At 40.4% G+C, this 26,992-nt stretch overlaps 1 protein-coding gene across 1 annotated transcript; it reads left to right on the top strand.

Moving 5' to 3' along the window:
- The first annotated feature begins 5,246 nt into the window (after positions 1-5,246).
- Positions 5,247-24,223, top strand: GFI1 (growth factor independent 1 transcriptional repressor). Its single transcript, XM_066597350.1, has 6 exons — positions 5,247-5,511; positions 6,486-6,662; positions 13,708-14,093; positions 14,285-14,422; positions 15,603-15,768; positions 20,810-24,223. The coding sequence occupies exons 1-6, from the start codon at positions 5,394-5,396 to the stop codon at positions 20,986-20,988; spliced, it is 1,164 nt and encodes a 387-aa protein (XP_066453447.1). The 5' UTR covers positions 5,247-5,393; the 3' UTR covers positions 20,989-24,223.
- Positions 24,224-26,992: the final 2,769 nt, after the last annotated feature.

Raw genomic sequence — 26,992 nt, 5'->3', positions numbered from 1 at the left:
CATAGGAAATGATTCTAAGGATCCATCCTCAAACAATCAGTCCATATATCATCAATATATAGAGTCAGATAAGCTATTACTGAATCAAGAAATTTCTAGAAGCTCCTGTAAATGAGTGCAGCGCCTGCGCCCACCACAGGATCCTCTGCTTCTCCAGGAGCCGGTCAAACATGTTTAAGTGGTGTCATAATTGTGATGATTGATAGGGATTATTAATATTATTGTTACTGATACTACCATGGGGAGAACAGTTATTACTACTAGAAGTCGCTGTTATACATTATTGAGATATATATATATATTATGATTAATAATGACCAAATTATTAATGGTATTTTTACTAACGTGATGTTAAAAATGAATATTATTAGCATTAGTTGTATAGTAATTACACTGGTGGAAATTGATAGTGTTGCACCCAGAAGGTATGGATGGAATTCCATTAAACATGGTAGATATGTACAGTCATACCCAGAATTAATGACTGCAAATAGGAATTAATTGGACAATGTTTATTACTAGAGATGAGCGAACGTACTCGTTTAGGGCGATTTCGCAATCGAGCACCGCTTTTTTTCGAGTAACTGACTACTCAGACGAAAAGATTCGGGGGGCGCCGGGGGTGAGCGGGGGGTTGCAGAAGGGAGTGGGCAGGGGAGAGAGAGAGCTCCCCTCTGTTCCCCACTGCTTCCCCCCGCTCCACCACACCGCCCCCCCCCCCCCCCCCCCGGTGCCCCCCGAATCTTTTCGCCCGAGTAGTCAGTTACTCGAAAAAAGCGGTGCTCAATTGCGAAATCCCCCTAAACGAGTACGTTCGCTCATCTCAATTTATTACTGTTCAGTACAGGTTTCAGTAAGAAGTATGCCCACCATGAGCACCTATGCAATCCCGGATCCTTGCAGGTACTGAATCAATGTGTTCTGATATCTTGTTGGGGAATGTCTCTTCCTGCTTGCATGATTTGGGATTTTTTTTAGACAGGCAGATACATCATTAGCTCGTTGACGCAATAATCATTCAGTATCGTAGTCTTTCACATTTACTGTAGAAGCGGATGTGAAAGACTGAACTTGCTGTTTAAATGGAACAATAAGTGGATGAGCCAACTATGATTTTCATGAACGACGAGTGAAAGTGAAAGCGTTGTTGGCTCGCATTTTAATAGTTGTTCACTTTCATTCTTTTGAACGATACTGTTCCATCCCAAAGCCCCTTTATGTAGTTATGTGTTGTGCAGTTTGTGGTGGGTGGTCATGTGACGTAATGAGTCTACCTATGACATCATCAGCATGCTCTTTTAGGGATAAATATGGAGACCACATGGACCAATCCATGGTCATAACACCTTGCACGGAGTGTTTTGTGATGGCTTCAGTATGTGAACAGGCATTATCCTGTTGGAAAATACCATTTTAGATGGTGGTGATGAAGGGTATGACAATAGGATGTACCACTCTGTCCACATGCTGGAAGGTAGTCATTGCGCCTTAAACAACCGCCAGCTCTGTCCTGCTCTCATAACTGATTGCCCCCCAAACCATGACTCTAGGGCTTGAACCTGTGGGGTCCTCTGATATCACTACAGGGTGGGCCCTTCTTCCAAAATGCCAACAGATACGTTGAAGATTATGCAACCCAGCTTCAAGCAATCAGTTTACAGTTGTTCGTGGGATGACTCCAACCAATCTGTGCTGTAGTTGCCCGTCTATCAGCAACTACCATCCCCACAACTTGGTGGTCTTCATGTGGAGTTGTCCTTCTCCATGGACCTGTGCCAGGTCGGTTGGTATTGGAGCCTTCCTGTCTTCACTGAGTCACCACTCTCTGTACTACAGCCAGTCCTCCGGGAGATTTCATAATATGATGCCCCCATTTTGGAACATGTCAATTACCCAACCTCTTTCAAAATCAGATATTTGTGTGTATGGAGTTAGAACTCCAAGATTTGGTATTCCTGGTCACCGACAATCTGTAGACAAGAGGACCTTCTTACTTAACACACTTTACAACATATAAATGAAAGCAATGTAGCATTTTGTATAACAAAAGGCAACATAATTTGCATAATAATACACAGACCATAAAATTTAGGGCTCTTTTAGACAAGCTGATTTGTTGTTCCAGTGAATGACGTTATTGTTAGCTGGTTCGCTCGTGACCTCTGTTAATACGGGCAGATACATCATTGGCTTGTTTAACCCTTTGCAATCCAATTTTGGATTCAGGGTTTTCCTAGGGGGCTTTCTCTTTCTGCTATTATACAATGGCGCCATCTGCTGGCTAGAGCCAGTATTGTGCTATAGGATATGCTGGAGAGGCCCCCAACAACAGAGTGACTAGTAATATACAATAAGAATACCCTGCTGGACGTCTTCTGACATTGGAGCTGTACAGCCTTCAATCAGAATGTCTTTAGACGTCAGACAGTGGATTGGAAAGGGTTAAACAACAAATCAGTCAGTCTTTCACATTGACTGTATAAGTGAATGGCAAGGACTGAACTAGAAGTGTTTAAGCCGAATGATTAGTGAACGAGCCAACGATGATTTTTATGCCTGCATAAAAGGACCAAAGCGAACGATTATCATTCGTCGTTCGGTTGTTGGCTGCATTTAGACTAAAGGATCAATAGGCTCTTATACTAGTAGGACAATGATTCCTTATACTACTATGACAATAATCATTACCACTTTGTAGTCGGTTTGCACAGAACATTGCACTGATACAGAGTAGTTTCCAGCCTGATGTCTATGTCCTGGCAGTGCCGGCTCCATCCAATGTATATAGATGTGTATACATCTGCATATTATTGCAGGATGTCCCCAAGCCACAGAGTAGTATGTGTGTGTGTGATAAGTGCTGGTGCCCCAGTTCCGCAGATGGCACAGTGTGATAGGTGCCTCATGGCGAGTGCACTCTTTGCCGGACTAGCACATTATGAATCGGGTTTCTGCCAGCGATTGGAGGAGCTGATTGTGGAAATGAGAGTCTCAGTGATGTCTGTGATAAAGGTGAGGAGCTGTATCTGCTGTCTCTGCCCTGTCCACACAGCAGCCACTGGATCCCCTGGCATCTGCTCTAGCAACTTTCCATGCCCTGCACTCACCTGGCAGTGTGCCCTATAATATGTGTGCATGGCTGGGGCTGCAGAAACAGGACAGGGGTGATGGGGAGGAGGAGGATCTTTTCTTCTTCTTCGCAACTTTTAGTAAAGACTCGGGTCAAATTTATGCACAAGTAGCAACATGAAAAGTAAGCTGCTGCTAAGGGTCTATTCACATGGGCGGGTTTTTTTTTCCAGTCCTGAAAAATCAGATCAATTTTCAAGTGATTTTTTTTTTGGCGCGTCTGTGAATTTTCTGCACACTTTTCATCTGTTTTGCATCCAATTTTTATGTAATGTAATTAAAGTTCTGCACACTTTTTTATGGTTACCATAAGAAGAGTAACGAGCTTGACGAAGACTGCTGTTGGTCAGTCGAAGCGTCGCTGTTTTTATGACTTTGAAGGAATACTGAGACATCCATGGGGTGTAAGTTTTATTTTTGCACCTGAAATTTGCTGCCCGTTACTCTTCTTAGGGTAGATTTGTCTGGGGGAGTGGATCCTACCCCTGTCTGGACATGCAACCATTTCGCTTGACTGGAAAATATACACCTTGAAAAAAGTGCTGCTGTGGAACTGCATCTTTTATGGTTACCATGGTTACATGGCATAAAAATGGATAGCAATCACATCAAATTAATGAAATCCGTTTTCTTTAATGGCACCCATGGACAAAAAAAATGACAAACTGCATTTTTTTTACTTGGTCTGTTCTACTAATTAAAAAAAAATTGCAAATGCCAATAAAACCATTTGAAATAATATGCTTTATTTCTGCCAGATTTTGGTCAGTTTTTCTTTTGTCTGAAAATCAGACGGAAAAATCGCTTGTGTTAATATATTCTAATACTCAAGATATTTTCTAGATAAACAGCAACTGATGGAGCAATGGAACATAGGGTAGAGAGATAGATAGATAGATAGATAGATAGATAGATAGATAGATAGATAGATAGATAGATAGATAGATATGGGATAGATAGATAGATAGATAGATAGATAGATAGATAGATAGATAGATAGATAGATAGATAGATAGATAGATAGATAGATAGATAGATAGATATGAGATAGATAGATATGAGATAGATAGATGGATGGATGGATGGATGGATAGATAGATAGATAGATAGATAGATAGATAGATAGATAGATAGATAGATAGATAGATAGATAGATAGATAGATAGATGGATATGAGATAGATAGATAGATATCAGATAGATAGATATGAGATAGATAGATATGAGATAGATAGATAGATATGAGATAGATAGATAGATGGATGGATGGATGGATGGATAGATAGATGGATAGATAGATGGATATGAGATAGATAGATATGAGATAGATAGATAGATAGATAGATAGATAGATAGATAGATAGATAGATAGATATGGGATAGATAGATAGATAGATAGATAGATAGATAGATAGATAGATAGATAGATAGATAGATAGATATGGGATAGATAGATTTACTTTCCCCTGACATATTCCATTCCTATCATGTATCTTTATCTAAAATACCTTTATACTTTCATACATAAGCTACAGTATCACTAGGTACTGCCATTATATATTTCATCTATAATCCATCGATCTATTTTCAGATCTATATAAAATAAAAACCAGCAAGAAGAATAACAAAAGTGTCATAATAAATTAAAGAGCAATAGAAATCCCCTAATATCTCTGCATCTACTGTTGTATCTGTCTGACATGTCTGTGGTGCAGTTAGCTGTAATCTAGTTAGCACACTGCAGTTTTCTTAGGAAGTCGTTGTGTGTTGCTCCACATATAATAGCACAGCTGGTTACACAAGTGCTCTTATCTGGATGTTGTGCCTCTGCTGCTGTCTCACCTCTTGCACAAGAGGCTGTCACCAAGCTGCCCCCTCCTGATGAACGATAGAGGCTGGGATGAAGTAACACCCTGTCAATCACTCTCATCTTGGCTGGTTTGATTTCCCAGGTGGACAGCGAGGAGTCTATAAGATGAGACTGCTGAGGGAGTATGAGGAGGATGTCCCTGCTCTGCCACCTGTCTGAATGCCACCTGGTGAATGGAGCACAATCAGCACTAAAGCCTGCAGTCTGACCCCGCCCCTTATCTGTTTATTTCCCCGCCCACACCCCCTACCTCTCCCTCCCCAACTACTGTCTCCTCCTAACCAATGGCCAATGTCACATTTGTGGCCAGATAACAGGTCTGGGGATATAGAGTCAGCGACTACTGGGGCTACTTATTGTGACTAGTACTGGACAGAGGACAGAGACCTGCAGCCATGCCCAGGTCATTTCTGGTCAAGAGCAAGAAGGCTCACAGCTATCATCAGCCCAGGGCAAGTGATGAGGAGGACTACAGCCTGCAGCAAGGGGTTCTACTGGCTCACATCTGTGCAGGTAAGACATATATACTGTATAACACACGATATATATATATATATATATATATATATATATATATATATATATATTCTAATGCAGGATATAATCTATCCTAATAGACAGTCTAGTACAATTGTATATGTAGTGGAGCTATAAAGAAGCCCACTGTGAATGCATACATGTTGTAAAGCAGGTCTGTAGGGTGTTTACAGAACATTTCCAGGACCTAAATAGCATTTGGAAATATAATATTTCAGTCTCACATTAACTGAAATGAATATTTTGTTTTGATCCCTTGTAACAATGTGTCATAGAACTGGACACAGAGGACCGAGTCAATCATTACATTCGTTGTATCCCAGTGTATGGATATATGATGGATGTTTTGTTGTATTTATCCAATCATTTCCGATTTTTACAAATGTTCCGTTAATTGATTAATGTTTCCCGATGGATCACCGTTCCTAGAGTATCTGTCATTATCTGATTATTACATCTGGCTGATATTATACCTCTCCCTCTGTGTTATACCTCCTCATCCTGATGCTAGGAAATTAGAATATATCAAGTCATATAGAGTGTTTGATAAAATAATTGCATTTAGAAATATTAATATAGATATAATGTTTGTCTGTATGGCATAGTGTAATAGAGGGCAGCATTGTATTTGTATAGCATTGTGTTTTATAGTATGATGTAGTTTAGTATCGCATTGTATTGAGTATATAGTGTATAATGAATGGTATGATACTGTGTTGTGTGTCACACAACTGCAGTCCATACTATATCATTGTATTGTAGGTTGTATTTTAGTGGAACATGCTAGTGGATAAAGTAGTATTTGTTTCGTATAGTACACTATGGAATAATATTTTATTGCATTAATACAGTAGGTTTTTATATTTATTGTATGCGTTGTGCTTTACTACATTGAATAGTGCATTGCTTTTTGCTGTAGTATTATATTGTATTTATTCTCCATGATATAGAGAGTAAAGAGGTCCCTCCGGCTGAGGGCAGTGTGTCTCCTGTGTCCTGTCACCTAGGGGAGACAGGAGATGTGTCCTCCTCAGCTTCTCCACCGAGCAGTGCAGGGAGCCTCTGTGACACCGCAACCTCCGAGTGTGAGGACTTCTGGAGACCTCCTTCCCCCTCTGCTTCTCCAGGTAATCATAATGATGACTTATTGTGCATTATGTTATTGTATATATATCTAATGCTACTGTTAGTAGTGTTTCTGTCATTAAAAAAAATCCACACAAATAAAAGGATGATAGATGGATATGTGTAGGCAAATTAATGATAGATAGATAGATAGATGCCAAAAAGATAAACACATAAATGAAAGATAAATAGCATGTAGAAAAATGAAGGATAGAGAGATAAAGAGAAAAAATATATAGATAAATACTAGATAAACGATATATAATACCGGTATGTAGGCAAATGAAAACTAGAGATACATGATTGATAAATATATACATAAATGAAAGATAAATAGAGATAGATGCATAAAATATAGATACATAAATGAAATTAGATTACATGTAGACAAATGAAGGATAGATGGATGGATGGATAGATGGATAAAAGATATACTAATATGTAGGCAAATGAAAGATACAGAGATAAATGATAGATAGATGCATAAAATATAGAGTCATAAATGAAATTAAATAACATGTAGACAAATGAAAGATATGGAGATAGATAAATAGAAAGAAATGATAGATAAATAAAAGATGTATAATATGTAGGCAAATGAAAGATGGGGAGATAAATGATTGATAGATAGATGCATAAAAGATAGATACATAAATGAAAGATAGATAACATGTAGATAAATGAAGATATAGATAGATAGATAGATTAGATAAATAGATATTTTCTCTTACATGCAGGTATAATATCATGGTTGTCATGCATTGCTAGATAACAGCACAATTACCTTTCAATCATAGCTCAGTTTTTCCAGTCTCTGATTCCTAGGTTTGGTACATATGGGTCTTTTAGTCCATGTATAAGAGGAAGACACGTACAGCCACTGTGACTCATTTGTTAGTGTTTATTCTGCGAATTCTCAGCATTATGAAATATAACATAGTGGATACATTTAGCAAATTATACGAGAATAAGACGTTTTATAGGACTGGGCAGCTGATGATGAGCTCACAGTGTGATGTTACTGTATGGTGACTGAGGATTATTTCGGTGCATTGAGTACACATAGACAGGCACTGTAATATTTGGAGACATTCCCAAGAACATAAAGATTCTTGTCCTGCACTTCACGTGTAATGACTATATCCTTGCATGCTTCTTGTACTCTACACTCCATTCTGCTGTCATGATCGTTCTCATTCCTTTAGAATTCGTTAGGTACTATTCTTTGTTATGATAAATAGAGGTATTCCCCAATGTATATCCCCTGCCAGGATACAAGAGGTTAATAACGTGAGTGTGTGTTGCGCAGTGTCAGTAATGATAGTAAATAGTAAGGTGCGACACTATGTCAGCACTAGTCGCAAGTCCTGGGAGGTCTGTGCACTCCCGGCGTCCCTGCTGCGGCACTTCCTATGGAGAGACCTAATCACAGTGCACACTGCTGGGAATGCTAATTATTAGGATGGCCCCGAACATTCTGAAAAATGACGTCATAGATATAGTTTATAATTATAGCATATAGCCTCCACCCTGCCGTATATAGACATCCTGAGTTTTTTTTATAACTACCATATAAAGACTATATACAAAGTAATGGAAGCAAAATATCAACCTGTATGATATATAATATGTTCCAAATCCTAAATAGAGAATTAGCTGCAGATAAGAATTGGCAACTACATCATATACAGTATTCATCTATCTATCTATCTATCTAATATCTATCTATCTATCTATCTATCTATCTATCTATCTATCTATCTATCTATCTAGTATATGATGGAGTTGCCAATCCTTATCTGCAGTTTATTCTTTATTTAGAATTTGAAATACAATGTTACAATGATTTTTCACTTTTCCAATATACATATATAAACATATAATAAGTCTACCTATATAATAAACACACTCTAGCTATGACTTTGTGTACTGAAAATCTATTAAATTCTCCATAGATTCACTGTGATCATTATCCAATTAAAAATATCCAGCTGTTTGATAAATTTCAGTCTGTGTTACAGATCCGTATTACTACCAAATGTTAACATTTCGTCACTATGTCCTCAGTATTTACCTCCATATATTTTATATGCCACTGCACAAATACTGATCTGTTTTTGCCCACTACAAAATAATAGTAATAGAGAGGCAAAAGCAGAAAAACTAGGTCATGAAAAAATTTGGCCATGTGAATGGATTCATAGATTTACAGTAGTTTTGTATTACGTTCCGCAAAACATGGCCTGAACACGGAGATAAAATAGGCTCACCTGAAAACAATCTTAGGATATAGGCACATGGACATTTTTTTCAGTTTTGAAAAATCAGACCAATTTTTCATGCAATTTTCACATGATTTTTTTGCGCTTCTGCACTTTTTTCTGTGCGATTTTCATTCATTTTGTATCCCATTTTTACATCCATGAAAAAAAATGCATGCTAGGTTCTGCACACTTCCTGGTTCTGCATACTTGTTTTTAAGGTTACCACGGTTACATGCAATAAAAACACACCTATACAATTGAATGGGCAATTCTCAAAATCACAACAAAATAGGACATGCTGCAATTTTTTTGGTCAGACTGTTTGTCTTATTTAAAAAAAATAATAATCACATGTGTGAACAGAACCATTGAAAATAATAAGCTTTATTTCCGTAAAATTTCAGTCCAATGTTTATGGAAAACAATTGTTTATATCAATGCAAGGATCATAAATCATCACACTTAGGAGTGACCAAACTTCCTCCTAATGTACCCAGCACCCCTCTAATATGTACACTGCCTGTGCCTTTATCTATACATGACCTATTGACAGGCTTCTTTAATTAACCTCTTCCTGCTCATCAGTTTTAAGTGAAATTATGATATGATAATAAGAAGCATCATGTAACATAGTAACATAGTGTGTAAGGCTGAAAAATAGACTCATGTTCATCCAGTTCAGTCTATTATCCCACCAATGTTGATCCAGAGGAAGGCTAAAAAAAACATAAGGTGGAAGCCAATTCTCCTCTTTTTAGGGGCAAAAAACTTGTTCTGAATCTAATCTATTTTGCAAATATTATTATTACTATTATTGACTTTTCAAACAAAAATTGGATTTTTTTTGTAGTTGTTCTCTTTAGCATTTGAAATTATAGAATTAAAAATGGTGGTACAATGGTCAGCCGTGTGATATGTGTTATTTAACTGGAAGCAAAGAAAGAAGACAAAGACAAAAAAAATCTACGAATGTATCCTTATTAGGATGCTTTCACAGAGGCGCATTATTCTGCAGGTCCCTGTGCAGTTGCGGGTCTTGAGAAATAATGTGGATTTGGTTTTGTTTTTAACTGCGGAACGTGTTTTGCAGCATTTTTTGTGGAATTACATCTCCTGTATGTTAGAAAGCCGTAACAATTCTGAAGACATCATTAGTCCCGCTGGGGGGAAAAAACGCACGGATTTGAATTAAAGATGCATGGATTTCAAATTATATGGATTTCAAGACCCATAGGATTACATGGGAGCTGTGGAATAATTCCGCCCATGTGAAATAACCCTTATAGATGCACTGAAGTACATACAGTATGTGTCGGTTGGAAAGCAATGATTTTTTTTGTGATTTTTCAGCAAGGGTTATCTAACACAGGATATTACTTCCGTTTTTCATTTACATAATATTAGTTCCACTTTCTTTAAAAAAAAGTTGGGCAATATTGAGTTTTAAGACATACTTGGCTTTTCTGGTTTTCTAGAGAAGTTGAACTAACATATAGAACTCTGAGGTTTTAAAAGTAGATTCATTTATTAGTATTAATAACAAAAGCAACAATAATATGAAAATTTGAATTTCTGTCGTTTGTGGTGAAGAACATAAATTGAAAAACTTTTTATATGATTTCTGCTATATCTGTATGCTTTTATGGCAGAAAAACTAATTGTATCCTGAGGGTTCATTCACATGAGCGTAGGCGTTTTTACGTCTGCCCGCCGGCACCGTCAAAATTGCGTGAATGGGCATTTTTCCGTGATCACGGCCAGCATTTTCTCACCCATTCACATGACCACGAGCGTCATTATTAGCGGAAAAATATGCTGCGCCCCGGAAAACCCTCGCTCTGCAAAAATCCTCGGATGCCTTCCAATGCCTATATAGAGGCACCTGCAAGCTTTTTGCAGCATTGGATGCTGCAAAAATGCCTCCCCCTCCCTTCTTTTCCCATGTTCCCATAGGAGTCTACGGACCTGCTGGTGTATATTGGCCAACAGATAGTTCCAGAACTTTCTTTTTGGTCACCATATACACGCCAGATGTATTTTCTATTTTCAGCGGCTCAATGTTTTCACGCACTGTATACTCCCCCATGTGAACAAATGCATTGGAAACCAATGCCTCAGATGGTTGGTATATACAGTTGGGCATACAAAAGGGGCGTATATGTGTCCTTGTGAATAAGCCCTGGAGCTAAGGAAAAAATAAAAACAAAGTTCACATTATTGTGTTTTGAGTCTTTATTTCGCTCAAAGTATAACAAATGTAGGGAAAAACAGATGTCGTCTTCCACTTTTTTCCATACACTGACGTCAACAGATTCCAGATTTGACTGATGCTTATCTGATTGCACCCAATCTAAATTCTATAATTTCCAAAGCAAATATGGACATATTAATTATTACAATCTGTCACCCTATGAAAGCTGTTCAACATAACATCAATGCAACGTGATATGTTTACATCTATTACATTTGGTAGAATTCTTTCTCTTGACCCGTTACCAATCAGTGTGACTTACCAATTTATTCAATGTAGATGCCTTTTTTTCTGCTTTTTTATCAATCATTAATAGTAATATAGATAAATTCAATTAACGTAGCAGTCATGTAAAAAGATCTAATCTATCTATCTCATATCTATCTGTCTATCCATCGTTTGTCCAATTGCTGATTGGACAAACGATGCAATAAAATGATTCCACTCTGTTTTTTTGGATCTACAATATCCAAGTACATCGCTTGACTCTGTTCACACTGAGGTTCTTGCTTCTAATTTTTTAATTGGTTTACTTTGTCATCAGATGAAATTTAATAGACCCCAAACATTTTTTTCTAAGTGCATTTTAGGAATGTACAAAAAACAGGTCCCGTCGGTTGACGTGCATTTCTGCATCAGTTTTCATCTTATAGAAATGAATCGGATTTATTCAAGAACCTCTTGCATCCTTTCTGTTACACGTAAAGTGATTCTTTTAGGAGAACATGTAAATTTGAAGTTTAGGCTGGGTGCACACTTGCCGTGTGTGTGACTAACGTCCAAGAGGTTTGGGCACAACTCGTTTGGGACACCACACGGACACCTTTCCATATGCTGTCCAATACACAGATGACCCACGTATTGACATGCATTTGCATTTCCTAATTCTCATCAGTGTTACAGACAAGAATAAGACATGCAATGAGTTTTTTCCCGCAGACATAGTGTGTGCTGCCTCATTGAATATTATGGATCTGTATGCTGTCCATGCGTCGTCCGTTTTTTCATGTCCGACACAGGGATAAAAAACAAAAAGTGTATTGGAGGCCTTAGATACATTCATAGCAGCTTCGCTGGGGTCATTATGTGCATTCTGCATCTGATGTCCAATCCATGTTTTCCTTTTGTATATAAAGTCATATGCATTTTCCTGTGTTGAACTGAGATCAATTACACACATATTAGATAACGATATGCTTACAGCATAAAAATACTGGTCCCTTTTCGTTATGCATGTAATGAAATGAGATATTCAGATTGAACTTCAGGTAAATCTAAAAATCGTTCTCAAGGACTTTATAAGGGACCTTGAGAGAATGATTCCACCTGGACGACGCAAGATGCAGAGCTATGGAATTCCACACCAAAATCTGCAGGTCTAACTGCGGATTGTGATGCGGAATTTCTGGTAAATTTAGGCCATTTTCAATTCAGCATCAAAATCTGCAGATAGCCTGCAGATTTTGGTGCAAAATTCACCATGGCTTGCAGTGCATTTCATTGCCTAATTCCACCCATATGAAAGGTTCCTAAGAGAGATGAGCGAGTATACTCTCTAAGGCACATTACTCGAGCGAGTAGTGCCTTAGCCGAGTATCTCCCCGCTCGTCTCTAAATATTCGGGGACCGGTGGGGGGCGGGGAGCGGCGGGGGAGAGCGGGGAGGAATGAAGTGGAAATCTCTCTCTCCCTCTCTCCCCCCCGCGACTCACCTGTCACCCGCGCCGGCCCCTGAATCTTTAGAGACGAGCGGGGAGATATTCGGCTAAGGCACTACTCGCTCGAGTAATGTGCCTTAGCAAGTATACTTGCTCATCTCTCTTAGGAACCTTTCATATGGGTGGAATTAGCCAATGAAATGCACTGCAAGCCATGGTGAATTTTGCACCAAAATCTGCAGGCTATCTGCGGATTTTGATGCTGAATTGAAAATGGCCTAAATTTACCAGAAATACTCGCTCATCGCTAGTTCCTAACACTAATAACCTATACTACACATATGAATGTGCAGAATGTGGAATTTACAGATCAGGCAGCATCTATATTGTATCAGAATGTCTTCTATTCCCCTCCTTCATATCCGTTACATGGATGACACATGGGTGGCAGCAGCATGCGCGGCTTTTTTCAAATACATTCATATTTTCTACAACTATGTGAAAAGCCTTTAGATTAGCATTGGTTGCAGAGTATAAATCATAGAAATATGGATGTGACATGGATGAAAAACACGCTTATGTCACATTGTTTAAAAATGTAAACACGGTTAGATGAGCATTGTGGGTAATGTGCCTCATTCGCTATTATGGTTTATGACAGGTCACATTACCAAGTGTCCCAATTGGCCAATGACAAGCAATGATTACCCAGCATATGAAAACATACATTTTTATATCACTTTTATTATACTTCTGTGTTATTCGTTTCTTGCATTTAGCCAAAATACAATAGCAAGTACCAATTCTTTGTCCACAGATGATACATTCACACTACTTCGCTTTCTACTTTCTCTAACATTGTAATTCTTTTGTAGCTTCAGAAAGATCCGCCTGCCCATCCCTGGAAGACTCTCCACCATTTTCCTCCTCCTTCAAGCCATATATGTGGAGCACCCTAGCAGGATCAGAACTACGACAGCTGGTGCATGACTATAGGCCCTCAGGACTTGAGAGAAGTTCTTCTCTGGGCGTCTATGGAGATAGAGTGACACCAGGTCTGCCGCCACCTTTGTACAGCTCTGACAGGCGTGTGCATGGACTCTATGGAGATTACACACAGGCGGTGTCCCGTTATGGTGATTCTCGTTCTTCCCCTACACTCTATGGAGAGAAGACTCAAGGAATCAAGGTGGAGTCGGACCTGCTGTGTACCCGATTATTGCTCAACACTGGCTCATACAAATGCCTTAAGTGCAGCAAGGTGTGTTATGCATCACATCATGCCCAACAAAGTGCCACACAATACCTAAACTTTGTTTAAGAGGTGCAGTTGACCCAGTTTTTGCGCTTTCACGCCTCACCCTTGAGAAAATTTCCCATCTGATATCATTATTACTGTTCTGAGGTTTCGATTTGCAATCCCCTCAGTTTTTTGTTTTTTTGTTCTCCCAGGTCTTTTCTACACCTCATGGGCTGGAAGTACATGTGCGGAGGTCTCACAGTGGCACAAGACCCTTTGCGTGTGAGATTTGTGGGAAAACATTTGGCCATGCTGTCAGTTTGGAGCAACACAAGGCTGTTCACTCCCAGGTACTAAGGACAAAATGTCTTGTGGCTTGAACTAGAAGAACTTCTGCTTCACTCTAGAGCAACAGAAAAGTGTATTGGACCTACCACAGCCATTTAATATCTACACATGTATTATATAATATATGTATATCTGTCAGGCGGGCGAATATGAACCCACCTTGCAACACACTGGTTTGACTTTGGCCTATCTAAGGAGGCAGAAAACCAAGGGTATCCCATTTTTACCTTTTACCCCTCCAAAAGGGATATGGTCTTGTTATAGGGTCCCCAAGTTGTTACTTGTCCAGATAGTCCTAGTAGTGTGACTACTGATGCTGTACTAGGCTGAGGCACGGTACCTGATGGTCTGAACAGGAACATAGCTGAAAGATAGGCCTGACTTAAGGCTGGTGGCACAGGGGCATTAACAAGTTCCAGGTTGTAGGGCAGGCAGCAGGCAATAATGAAGTCCAGAATACAGAGCTGAGATCAGGGAGCACAGACGTTAAGACAGTCAGTAATCAAGCAAGGGTCAAAACCAGAAGATACACAAACGAGGGCTTTGTCACAATGACAGTAGGGGACCAAATTGCTTCGGCATCAACTCTAGGGGGTGAATGCATAATATAGCAAGTTAAGGAATGGGATTAGAGGGGGACGAGTTTAGGGAGCATGTGCTGGCCCTTTAAGGAAGGGGGCAGCAGTGCACTTAAGCACTACGGGTAGACACGAGGGATGCGGAGGAGGACCAGATGAGGACAGAGCACGGCATGCAGGATTGTTGCACTCAGTGACAGGTGATGCAGGGAGCGATGCACCGTGACAATATCAGATATATTATATATCACAGCTCAAACTGTTTATTAGGATGTTGAAAATGTATCTGCTGACAGCTCATATAGACAGGCCTGAAAATGAAGGTACGTGAGCTTTAACCAATTCTCAGGATGAAGAGCCCCAACACGGTTCTTGCTAATAATTGCCATTCTTATTAATGGTGCTCTCTCATGAGCCTTACTGCTTCCAGTAACCAAAATGTCACAAGCACTCCATCCTTGGAGGTCAAAACTCACAAGTAATGTATGGCAGGTCAGAAGATAAATTTGGGTGGAAATTCTCTTTAACTTCAGTGTAAATAGTCTACTTGTCAGACGATATACCAGCCTTGTGTTGATGCATTTTGTATCGCTTTCTTATGCAGGAAAGAAGTTTTGATTGCAAAATTTGTGGTAAAAGCTTTAAGAGATCATCCACTCTCTCCACACACTTACTTATCCATTCGGACACCAGGCCGTACCCCTGCCAGTACTGCGGCAAGAGATTCCATCAGAAGTCAGATATGAAGAAGCATACCTTCATACACACAGGTGAGTGTCTATCACACATGATACATACTGGCGTTCTTCGTATTAGATGGTGTGTGGCTCTTGTGTCCATAAGATCTTTGCATATATCATTTATTCCTAAAGAAGATGTAATAAACTCACCTCCCCTATACCACCCTAGGACCTATTTGCCAAAATAAGGTTAGGTTTTCCACATACTACCATTAGGCTTTCCTTTTTCCTATTCCATCATGAGAGCAGGAAATCCGAATGACAAATCTATTCCATAATGGAAATGCAAGGCTCCAGACAGGCTGTAGTGTCTATAATGGGAATTCATCTAACTTCTTTCGTGCTCTCCAACACTTTTGCGAGCAAAGTAGTCCTTGCATTGCGTGCCATTTCTGCACTAAAGGCTCTGAACGGAGCCTCCATTGCAGATGTGAACATTTTTAGGCTACGACAACAACTAAAGACAATTTCAGCATGACTACTAGCCAATTATGGCTATATCTACTGTATATCCTTCATTGGAAAAAGTACAGAAACTTTAAGTGTGGCCATATAGTTTATTTGAGGCATCTGACATCATTATTGAAGGCAGTTTGTTAGGTCTTTTTGGCAACCTGAACTCTATATATTATAATATGTTGATTATCGCTCAAAATTCGCGCAAAAGCCGTCTTTTGAGCGATAATCGTTGTGTGCAACTGCACTGACATCCTGCAGTTTTCGTTATTCCACCGCTCATCGTTGTTTTTTAGCGTGCTGAAAGACAACAATGAGCCTTATCAGGGATTCACAGCGGGATGCAGCTGATACTATTGTTTCAGCTGTATCCTGCTCCCTGATGACAGGCTGGGTATGAAGAACAGAGCGGTCCAGCTTTGTTCTCCATACCCGGGACGGAGCGCTCAGCTGTATAACAGCCAGGCGCTCCGTGTAGAAAACATCTGGATGCAGAAGACAAGTGGGGACACCCTGCTTGTCTTCTGCATCCTCCACTCCGAGCGCGCAGCTGTATAACAGCCGGGCGCTCGGAGCGGGGGAACAGCTGTATGCAGAAGACAAGCGGGGACACCCCGCTTGTCTTCTGCATCCTCCGCTGGCAGCGCAAGGTGATCGCTCATCTTGAGCGATCATTGTGCGCTATAAATGACACAATGATGATTGTTCAAAAGTCACTTGAGCGACATCTTTTGAGCGATTATCGTTGTGTCTAAATGGGCCTATTATGAATTAAATGGAATTTTCTTCTTCTGAGGTCCCCATCAGGAGATAAGGCCTTAGAAGCATTACCTGCACTGTATGCTAATTAATGGTGGATCATCCTATGGGCAGTTCACCTTGCGCTACCATGCGGGCTCTCTTCCTCCCTCTTGAACTAAAAATGCCGCCTTTTCTGCTGACCAACGTGCTACAATAGGCGCTAGAAGACATCTTGCAATCCATCTCTGGCACTCCTGCGCCGCACTAAGGGAGAGGGAGCATGCACTGTGACTTTCTCTTGCTCTAGAAAGACATCACGAACATGCGCCATCTCCAGTTAGGCGCAGGCACACCGTAGATAAACATAGGTTGTCTTCCAGTGGCCATTGCAGGACGCCAATTAACAGAGAGGGGCACGTTTTGAGTTCAAGTGAGAGAGATTGCAGTGCGAGGTGAACCGCCCATTGGTCCACCATTAGCGCACCACACAGAAAGCGCTTATAAGGCTATTTCTCCTGATCGGAACCCCAGAGGGAGAACATAAAGATACCGTTTCATTCATTATGTATTCCCACATATTATAGTACATGCAGTTTAGATTACCAAAAAGACCTGACAGACTTCTATTGCATTGATGGTATTATATGGAAGGATATGGAAGTTTCACCTTCTGTGCCGATTATAAATATCTATACTGATATACGTTTCCTGTTGCTGAAAAACTGCAGATTGTATGTTATCTTCCCATTAAAAACTAGCTTTGTCATTAATCTGGATATTTTAAGCCAACCCGTCCGTCATCACAGAACTAACACTAGTCCACGAACAAAGGCTGCGGAGAGATTTACGTTCAATACCAGCATCTGTTTAATAAATGAATCCTGGTCATGCAATCAGTGTCACTTTAATAGGATCTGCCCTGTGTTTGCACAAAAAGGCTTCTCTGTAGGATCCTCTTCAACCCATTGTACAAGTGGCCTTGAATTTAAAGGCAACTGGAAATGACAGGTGATCTTGGATAACAATGAAAAGCGGCTGTCCCCACTATCAATCTGTTTCCATGTAAAGTTCAATACCTTCATGATTATTATTCTGCTTCATTATTCTGCAATCTTATGTGGCACTGAAGGGGTTAAGCAATGCATCCATAGGATAGTTATTAATATAGCAGATCAGTGCTGCTCTCCTAGTCTAGATATGTGTCTAAAGCCCGTCATAGAGATTAGGCTCTTATCACACAGTGTTTTTCTCTATACTGTAGGTTTCCTACTATGGAACCATAGACTTTAAAGGGAATCCGTCTGCTTGAACATCCTGGCCTAACTGCAGGCATTGTGTTATAGAGCAGGAGGAGCCGAGCAGAGTGATATATAGTTTTACGGGGAAAGATTCAGCATAACTAGTAATGTATTCATCTATATCACTGCACATCCTGACCTTAGAGGTCCGGTGGGCGGGGCTATCAGTGATTGACAGCTATCTGTGTGTGACTGTGCGTACAGAAATAGCTGTCAATCACTGATAAGACCGCCCACTGGACCTCTAAGGTCAGGATGTGAAGTGATATAGATGAATACATTACTAGTTATGCTGAATCATTTCCCCCAAGCTATACGAGGATATCAATCTGCTCAGCAAATCCTGTTCTATATTCTGTTGTTTTCAGAACGAACTGCATTTTCACTGTAGCAGGTTCTCTTTCATGTGTCAAATAGTGACCATTTTTATCTCTGTTTAACACGATTTCCCTTCCTTTCCCTCAATTTCTGTTCTCCCAATTTGACAGGAAGGAACAGAGGCCATATCAGACGACAACCAAAGCTTTCCCTGTTTGACACATTAAAGTTTATGCTTCTGTCCAAATAATTTTTGGCAGTTCAAACAGAACCTCGAAATATAAACCCACTGTGTAGAAAAATGCTGTGTGGGAAGAGCTGTAGATATATGTTGGCTGACAATTTCAGCAGGAACGGCTCTATCTAATCTGTATGGGGGCCTCCAGTCTATCGCCCGGACATGTGCTGTCGGGAGGCCCCTATACACAAAGATTGGTCACTGGGATTTGGCCTATCCTTTTGTTCTTGGAAAGACAAGCACCCCCAAAGGAGTCTGTCAGCAACTTGGGCTGACTGCTCATTTGGCTGAAGGCTAGCTTTCCCTGCTCCCCATTCTAAATACAGGTACACTTGGGTTACCAACCTTCCAGCAATTCCTAGATATTCGGTAAAAATAATGGATTTTTTCCAGTGGCTGTGAAAAAAGATGGATTTGTCAGATTTCTTTTTGAGGCTGATGGTGCTTAAGCAGGTTATTGTCATTGTAATTATCATCATTTTACACCTCACTGTAAATACTGGTAATGAGATATATATAACTATTTGACCCAGAAATATGTATTATTTATATTCTTTATCATTCAACAAATTGTCTCTAAAAATGCAGCTTTTCTGTGATTTGGATAAACTTCTAGAAAAAAAAATTCTGCTTGGCAAATCAAGATGCCTGCTTGGCCAAGCCCAGTGTGCATGTGTATGGCTATAGTGTTTACATTGCTGGCTGTAGTGTCAAGTGCATGGCATATGATCCTGATCCAGGCACCAGTGATAGTAACATCATTCTTACTTTGGTGTCCAGTAGTACCGATCCTAGTTCCACATTTCACTAATGCCATTACATTCCCCTTGACATTGATACATAATTGCATCAACCGCTGCCCAAAAAGCCAGAAGGCCACATGAGGCTTCTGAGCCATTGGTTGGAGTGAACAACCCTTTTTTTGAGGGGACGAGAGGTCCTTGGACTTTGAGATAGGCCAAGTGGGAACAGTTGCGCCGCTCACTGCAACTTCATCTCGCTTGAAGATGTCTTTGTGGCAGGTACTCCATAAGACGGGCGTACCATGTGCTCTTGCCCGTATTGATAAAAGAAAGCTTGGTCACAAGCCCCCGAAAGGGCACACAGTGGGAGAGATCTCTCCAGTTGCACGTACCATATTAACTTTATTGAACCATACCAGAATCTTCACTATGTGGCTAGGGAGATGTGCTGAGGCTGACCGCCCTGGCAGGTTATGTACTGTTCTCTCAGTCGGTAGTAGGATGCCCTGGATTTGACCAGAAATGTAGCACTTCTCACCAAAAACTTGTGCAGAGTTTTCCTCGGGACCTTCATTGGATCATCACTTGTGGTCTACCCCTATCTAACTGTTCCCTCTGTCTAAAGGTGCTTTTACACTGAATTATTTACTGAAAAACCACTCAAAACAAGCAATTTTGACAATAGTTTCCCCATGTAAAAGCGGGACTCAACAGGGTACTGAGAGAGAAATCTCTCATTGGTCGCTAGTCACTTTGTTTCAGCTCACTGAAATGAAGCATCTAATGAGCGACTTCTCGCTTATTGTAAACAGGCAGTGATTCATCTATGCATGACTGCCTGTTCACAGTGCATGGAGGTGGGTGACCGGAAGAGATCTCCGTGCACAGTGAACTTCACCTCCATTCCATGAAGGTCTATCAGTCATCCTGTCTAAAAGTACCCTACATACAGTCAATTTTTCCTCCCAGAGCCATCAGCCCTGCACCTCACATATGTAAAGAAACCAATATAAAGCAAATTAACTCTTTAACGTCCTTACAGGAGAACATCCTTAATATGTCCTATGCAAGAATAATATGTACCACTAATAATAGGCAAAAAATGTAAATTGGCAAATCCAATGAGCAAAGTAACACTCAGGTTAAAAATTAACAGCATTTTTCACAATTCAAGAAACATTAGTGACACGTAGTGATGTATATACCTTGCCAGATATGCCTTGGATATCTATGCACTGATCACGGAGTTTCATTTCTTTCCCCTTTTGGTCTTGTAGGAGAAAAGCCTCACAAGTGTCAAGTTTGTGGCAAAGCATTCAGTCAGAGCTCTAATCTCATCACCCACAGTCGGAAACATACTGGTTTCAAGCCATTTGGTTGTGACCTTTGTGGCAAGGGCTTTCAAAGGAAGGTGGATCTGAGGAGACATCGTGAAACACAGCATGGACTTAAATGATCAAGAAATTAAAAAGGTGTCTTGTTTCATGCAGGAAATCTTTGTCTTCTGAGAACACTAGGTGAACGCCAACATTCAGATCTGTAGTGTTGATTCATTGACCACCAATGGGGGTGGAATGTGCAAAAAATCCCACCTTAAGAGTCAGTCTTCCATGATCAAGGTCACTAGCAAGTACCAGGGTCTGCTGTGGTGTACAGATATTGACTTGGACTGCAGATCTTGTGGATGGATCCAGAGAAGGAGAAGAGAAGGACTTCGCAATTCCAAAAAGACAAAGCAAACAAAGGTTACAACATCAAAACCCCGAAGTACATGACTGAGTAGTTAATGTGTTTATTTTTGTAACCTAAGAAGTAGCAAACATATTCTGTCAGACACAGAAAACTGATGCATTCCCTTCCAACAAACACTGACGATGTCCGAAATGTTACTTTGTCTTCTAACAGTTTGTTAAGTGTTCCTCACCCACTGGTTGACTTTTGGCCTGGGCTTAATATGGAAGAAAAACTAATTTGGTTGAATCTGCATTTATTTTAGTTTTTTTTACATTGATTTCTTCCCTATGGATACTGTCAATATCACTTTCTAGTTGTACCTGTTATAGGAAAAGCCCCTGCAGCAATGTGAACGTGAGGGGTTTATCCATCACCAGATCTATTTATTCATGTGTTGCTTCTCTTTAAAGAGGACCCGCGAACTCTCCTGACATAATGGTTTTAGCAAATACTCTATTTCTCATGACATAAGCATCACTTTGTATTGTGCCGTTCCTCTGTTGTTCCTCCTGGAAATGCCTTAATGACTCCAGCACATCCACATCAGATGATCACAGACAGCTGCCCGTGCACTCCTGAAATCACACATATTGGATTGTAGTGTTGGTGAGCTCGTCTTGTGACTGTTATACTCTCAATAAATTGACAACTGAGGGCTACCATTTCCCTTGTCAATAGGGTGGATCCCCTCATACTGTCCAGTCAGAGATGTAGAAAAACACCCTGTTGACAAGAGGAATGGTAACACCAACTTAGGGGATTTACAGAGAAACAGCGAAACGCAGCATTTTAAGAAAGTGTGCTGCAAATTCTTACTTTGTGGGAGCACAAATAATTACAGACATGTTGGAAGAGATGACAGGTCCTCTTCAATATCTATCTTCCATGTATGATATTTCAGGAAGAGTTGCAACTTTTTTGTCACTGAATCTCATCTGTACTACAAGTGAATGTACACTATGCTACCAAAAGGAATTGGACACCTGAGCAAGAATCAAAAGTAGTATTTATTTCCATATGTTAATATTTAGTGGGGCTCCTTTGGCCCTAATGACATCAGATACGCTCCATGACATACTTTTTTACTAATGTCTGATACCAGACACATGCAGAATGAATGGAGGGAAATACCAACTGAACTGTTAGTTCTCTCAAAGAAGATGGATGCTGTTCTTTTCTCCTGACCTGATGTTCCAGTTGATCCCAAAAATGTTCAATAGGCTTCAGGTCAGGACTCTGTAGGCCAGTCCAATTGTGGAACATCCAAATCCACAAACCAACATAAAACAGCACTGTATTTATGACGAGGCACTTTGCCTTGTTGAAAGTATTGCTGACCTTTCTCAGAGTATTACCGTATTGTTGGCAATACATTATTGTCTTGAATGTCAAGATACACCTCCATTTTTGTGGTTCTTGCCACTACCGTCAGCGGACCATGACCATGCCACGTAAAACATCCACAGACTGTAATAGAACCTCCACTGTACTTAACTGTTGGCACAACACACTCGGGCAGAAGGTGTTCCCCAGGCTCCTCCACACTGAGGTACCTCCATCTGACTTGAAGATGGAGTAGCATGATTCGTCACTCCATAGAACGTTCTTCCATTGCTCAACTGTCCGATGACTATGATCCATTGTAGACAGGCTGATGTATTGCACTTTGTGATGGACGGCTTGTGTGCAGCGGCATAACCCGTATATTCAATAGCGTGTAGTTCCAAACACAAACTATGCTTGACACCTCCAAGGGTCTGCATCTTATGTAGCATGGTTTAGGACACATGGCATACTAATCAGACACAATCCAGTCTACCGATAGGAGGGTCCAAATACTTTTGGTAAGATAGTGTATATTCAGAGGTCAGAGAACTGGAAATAGACATTTTTTAAAATTTAGCTATACATAAAAGCATCAAAGTAAACTAGAGGCATCCTAAATCTGGTTATACATGTCCTCTGGCTCATCTTTTAAACCCCTGCTGAGATACCATAACAACTTTGCAAATGGTACCATGAGCTATGAGATTGTGAATCTTCTCAGAGTCATGATGAGTGATTCAAAAACACTCATTGTAAGCCTGTACATCACTGTTTCTCAACTCCAGTCCTCAAGTTCCTCCAACAGGTCATGTCTTCAGGATTTCCTTGGAAATTACACAGGTGACGTAATTATTGTTAGTGCCTCAGACATTATCACAGATGTTCTCCCCATAGGATATTGTCAACTCATGACCATTTGGGGGACTTAGGCACTGGAGTTGAGGTACTCTCCTCCACACAACTTAATTACTAATCCATTAACTCAATTTTGGCAAAGATATTGGCGATGTGCGGCCACTTTAAGGCTGCAATTACACAAGTGCGAGCCGCTGCCACTAGCACTTGCATTTTCTTAACAATTGGCAGGATGCGCTTGTACATGCAGCCTGGCAATAAGTGCTATTACAGGAGCATTAATGGCGCTCATGTAATAGCAGCCTGAGACAAAATAACCCGACAGGGTCCAGTTCCTATGTGATTTATGGATATTCCTTTCCTAGGAACATTTCAGTCACATTGTCTTCCCTCGTACATCTCCTCTTCCCCAGGATAATATAAGCTTATCCAGTTTCCAAGCTGGTGCTCGGTTCTACTATGTGGTCAAGGTGTTAATGAATGCAGATAGTGCCGACATACGATAGAATGAAATGTTTGACATTTACATTGAAGTGGGAGATTTGTATACATTTTTGTGGAACATAAGCTTGAGAGTGAACTTGTTGATCAGATCTCTTTCTATGGTCTTTGATTTGGTCATTGAAGACACTTGCCTTAAACATACAATAATTCTGTGTATCTCACTGTTAGAGCTGTTCCCAGTATACCTGTAAATATATGATAGCTGCAGATCACTCTGGAGTGTTATTTGTTTAAGGATGCCTATTTATTGGAAAATACGTTTTAAGTTAATAAAAAAGTAATTTCTTCACTTGTCTGAGTGTTGCTTGCATCTACAAAACAGAAATTAACAAGAGTAAATGAAACAGCATGGAATTTTCAAGTTGTGGCCTCTTTACTTTTCCCATTTAGGACCTAAAGAATACTTCTGCCAAATTTCATGTTTGAACAACATCAGGAAGTTAGAGAATTAGATTTGATACATTACACAGGGGTGCCAATACTTTTGCACTTAGCATTAAATAATCAAGTTGTGACCCATTTACTTTTCCCATTTAGGACCTAAAGAATACTCCTGCTAAATTTCATGTTTGTACAACATCAGGAAGTTAGAGAATTAGATTTGATACATTACACAGGGGTGCCAATACTTTTGCACTTAGCATTAAATAATCAAGTTGTGACCCCTTTACTTTTTCTATTTAGGACCTAAAGAATGGTCGTGCCAAATTTCATGTTTGTACGACATCAGGAAGTTAGAGAATTAGATTTGGTACATTACATAGGGTGCTAATACTTTTGCAATTAGTGCTGACTTTTCGAGTTGTTACCCCTTTACTTTTAAGTATTTAGGACCTAAAGAATGCTCCTGACAAATTTCATGTTTGTGCGACACTGAGAAGTTAGAGAATTAGTGGCAAGTCAGTCAGTCAAATTCTCTGGAAGGAGAGTTCCGCTATTAGGACTGGGAGAGATGTCTGCAGGGAGGTTATGAAGAAAAAAAGATCATCTGCATAGGCGGCAGTTTTAGTTTCCTTTTTCCTGGTGTTTAGGCTTCTTGTATCTGGCTTGCCCCTGATTCTCTTCAGAAATGGCTTTAGTGTAAGGACAAAGATCAATGGTGAAAGGAGGCATCCTTGTTGGGTACCATTACCTATTTGGAAGGAGGTAGATAGTATTCCGTTTACTTCTGTGGAGGATTTGTAGATTTGACTGCATTTATTTCCATAATCATAGAAATGTTGTCTTCCATATCTCAGGGAAGCTTTAACTTTTAGGTTAAGCTTGTCCCAAAGACATTTGCAGGCTAAAGTAAGCTGGGACTGAAGGGCAATGGCATGAGATTGTTTGTGGGCTATTTCTAATCATGTAATCTCTGGTATGAGGGCTTTAACTTCCCGGCGTGTTCTTTTTTCTTCCTTGCTCCATGTCTCACCAACAACCCCCTGATCACACATTTGTGAGCGACCCACACTGTAAGTGGGGATGTGCCCTCTGGGAGGTTCTCCTGAAAGTAGTTAGTCAGTTCTCACCTGATAACAGAGGCTTTTAAAGGATCCTGGAGGAGGGATTCGTTTAGGGGCCAGTTCCATATTCTGTGGAGTCCGTGAGGGGAGGACATGGAGACATGGAGCATGGCGTGATCTGAAAATGTGATGGCATCTATCGATGAGCAAAAAGTAGTAGTTTGTGAGTATAGAGTGTGAGAGGGGGAATAAACCATGTAATCCCTAGCTGATAGGCATTCACCAGACATCAGTCATTTGATATGTGTGGAGTAAGTGTTTTATTTTTTTTGGACAGGAGTAAGACAAATGGGAAGTCCCACGGGATACATCTAGTAGGGGATCAATGGCTATGCTCAAGTCGCCCACCAGAATCAAAGTACCCTCTGGAAAGGAGTCTAATTTTGTCAGGATATTTTGCAAAGTCATTAGCCAGTTGGAATTAGGGAGGTATATGTTCACTGATGCATATAACCTGGCCTTCATAAGTGTCCTGATGAAGTAGCTAGTTCAGCTCCATAATACGTAGCCCAAGGTTTAATAAAGATTATTGAAGTTCCATATTTTCTGTTGTATTTTTGGACAGTGGTGCTGATCTTTACCATTCAGGACATCCAATTCTGGAGAGCAACAATCACAGGCCCAAAACCAAGGACCAGGAGATAAGCATAAATTAGAAAAGAAAAAAAAAATGGAGCACGCTCAGGAAGAGAACCTCGAACCAGTCCTAATAATATGAATAAAATCAACTATTCACTTACTTCACTAGGGCCATCAAGTTTTCCTTCTGAGAATCCTGATAAATTAAAATTGACGCCGACTCCACAATCTAGAAAAACTCTTATGGGACTGCCCCCACCGTTACAAAGAATCTCAGCAGGAAACACCAACGTGGAGAATGATATCCAAGTAATATTAGGACCTAGAGGAACTTTCCCTCTCATCTCCAGGCCATCAAGTTTTCCTTCTGAGAATTCTGCCGGGGACAAAACTGAGCAATATGATCCATGTGCTTACAGAAAAAACGCTGACCACTAAATAGTCCCTTACTCCCACTCCTAAGCCTGCCAGTCAAAGACCCCTACTTGCATGGGCTCCTCCTCATCAGCAGGCAAAAAGCCAGAAGCTAAGGATAGATCCTGATGCCTCTCCCGGATCCGTCTCCCAACTTTAATAGCCAGAGACATAGCCTCATCTAGACTGTGAGGTACCGGATATCCAAATAGTAAGTCCTTGATCTTATTGGACAGACCGCACTGGAACTGGATGTTTAAGGCAGGGTCATTCCACTGAGTCTCTGTTGCCCATCAGCGAAACTCAGCACAATAATCCTCGACAGGGGAGTCTACCTGTCGCAAACATCTGAGAATTCCCTCAACCAAAGATATTTTATCAGGATCATCATAGATAAGACCCAGGGTTGCAAAAAAGCTATCAGTTGTGGCCAACACCACCAGGAAGGGAGCAGAGAGAAACCCCATGCCTGCGGTGGCTCTTGTAGTTGGGAAATTACGATGTCCACCCTCTGAGAGTCATTATCTGAGGACCCTGGACACA

This window comes from Eleutherodactylus coqui, chromosome 3, assembly GCF_035609145.1.
Source record: "Eleutherodactylus coqui strain aEleCoq1 chromosome 3, aEleCoq1.hap1, whole genome shotgun sequence".
Lineage (NCBI taxonomy): Eukaryota > Metazoa > Chordata > Amphibia > Anura > Eleutherodactylidae > Eleutherodactylus > Eleutherodactylus coqui.
The sequence above is the reverse complement of the archived record's forward strand: the minus strand, read 5'-3'. Positions and strand labels throughout refer to the sequence as shown.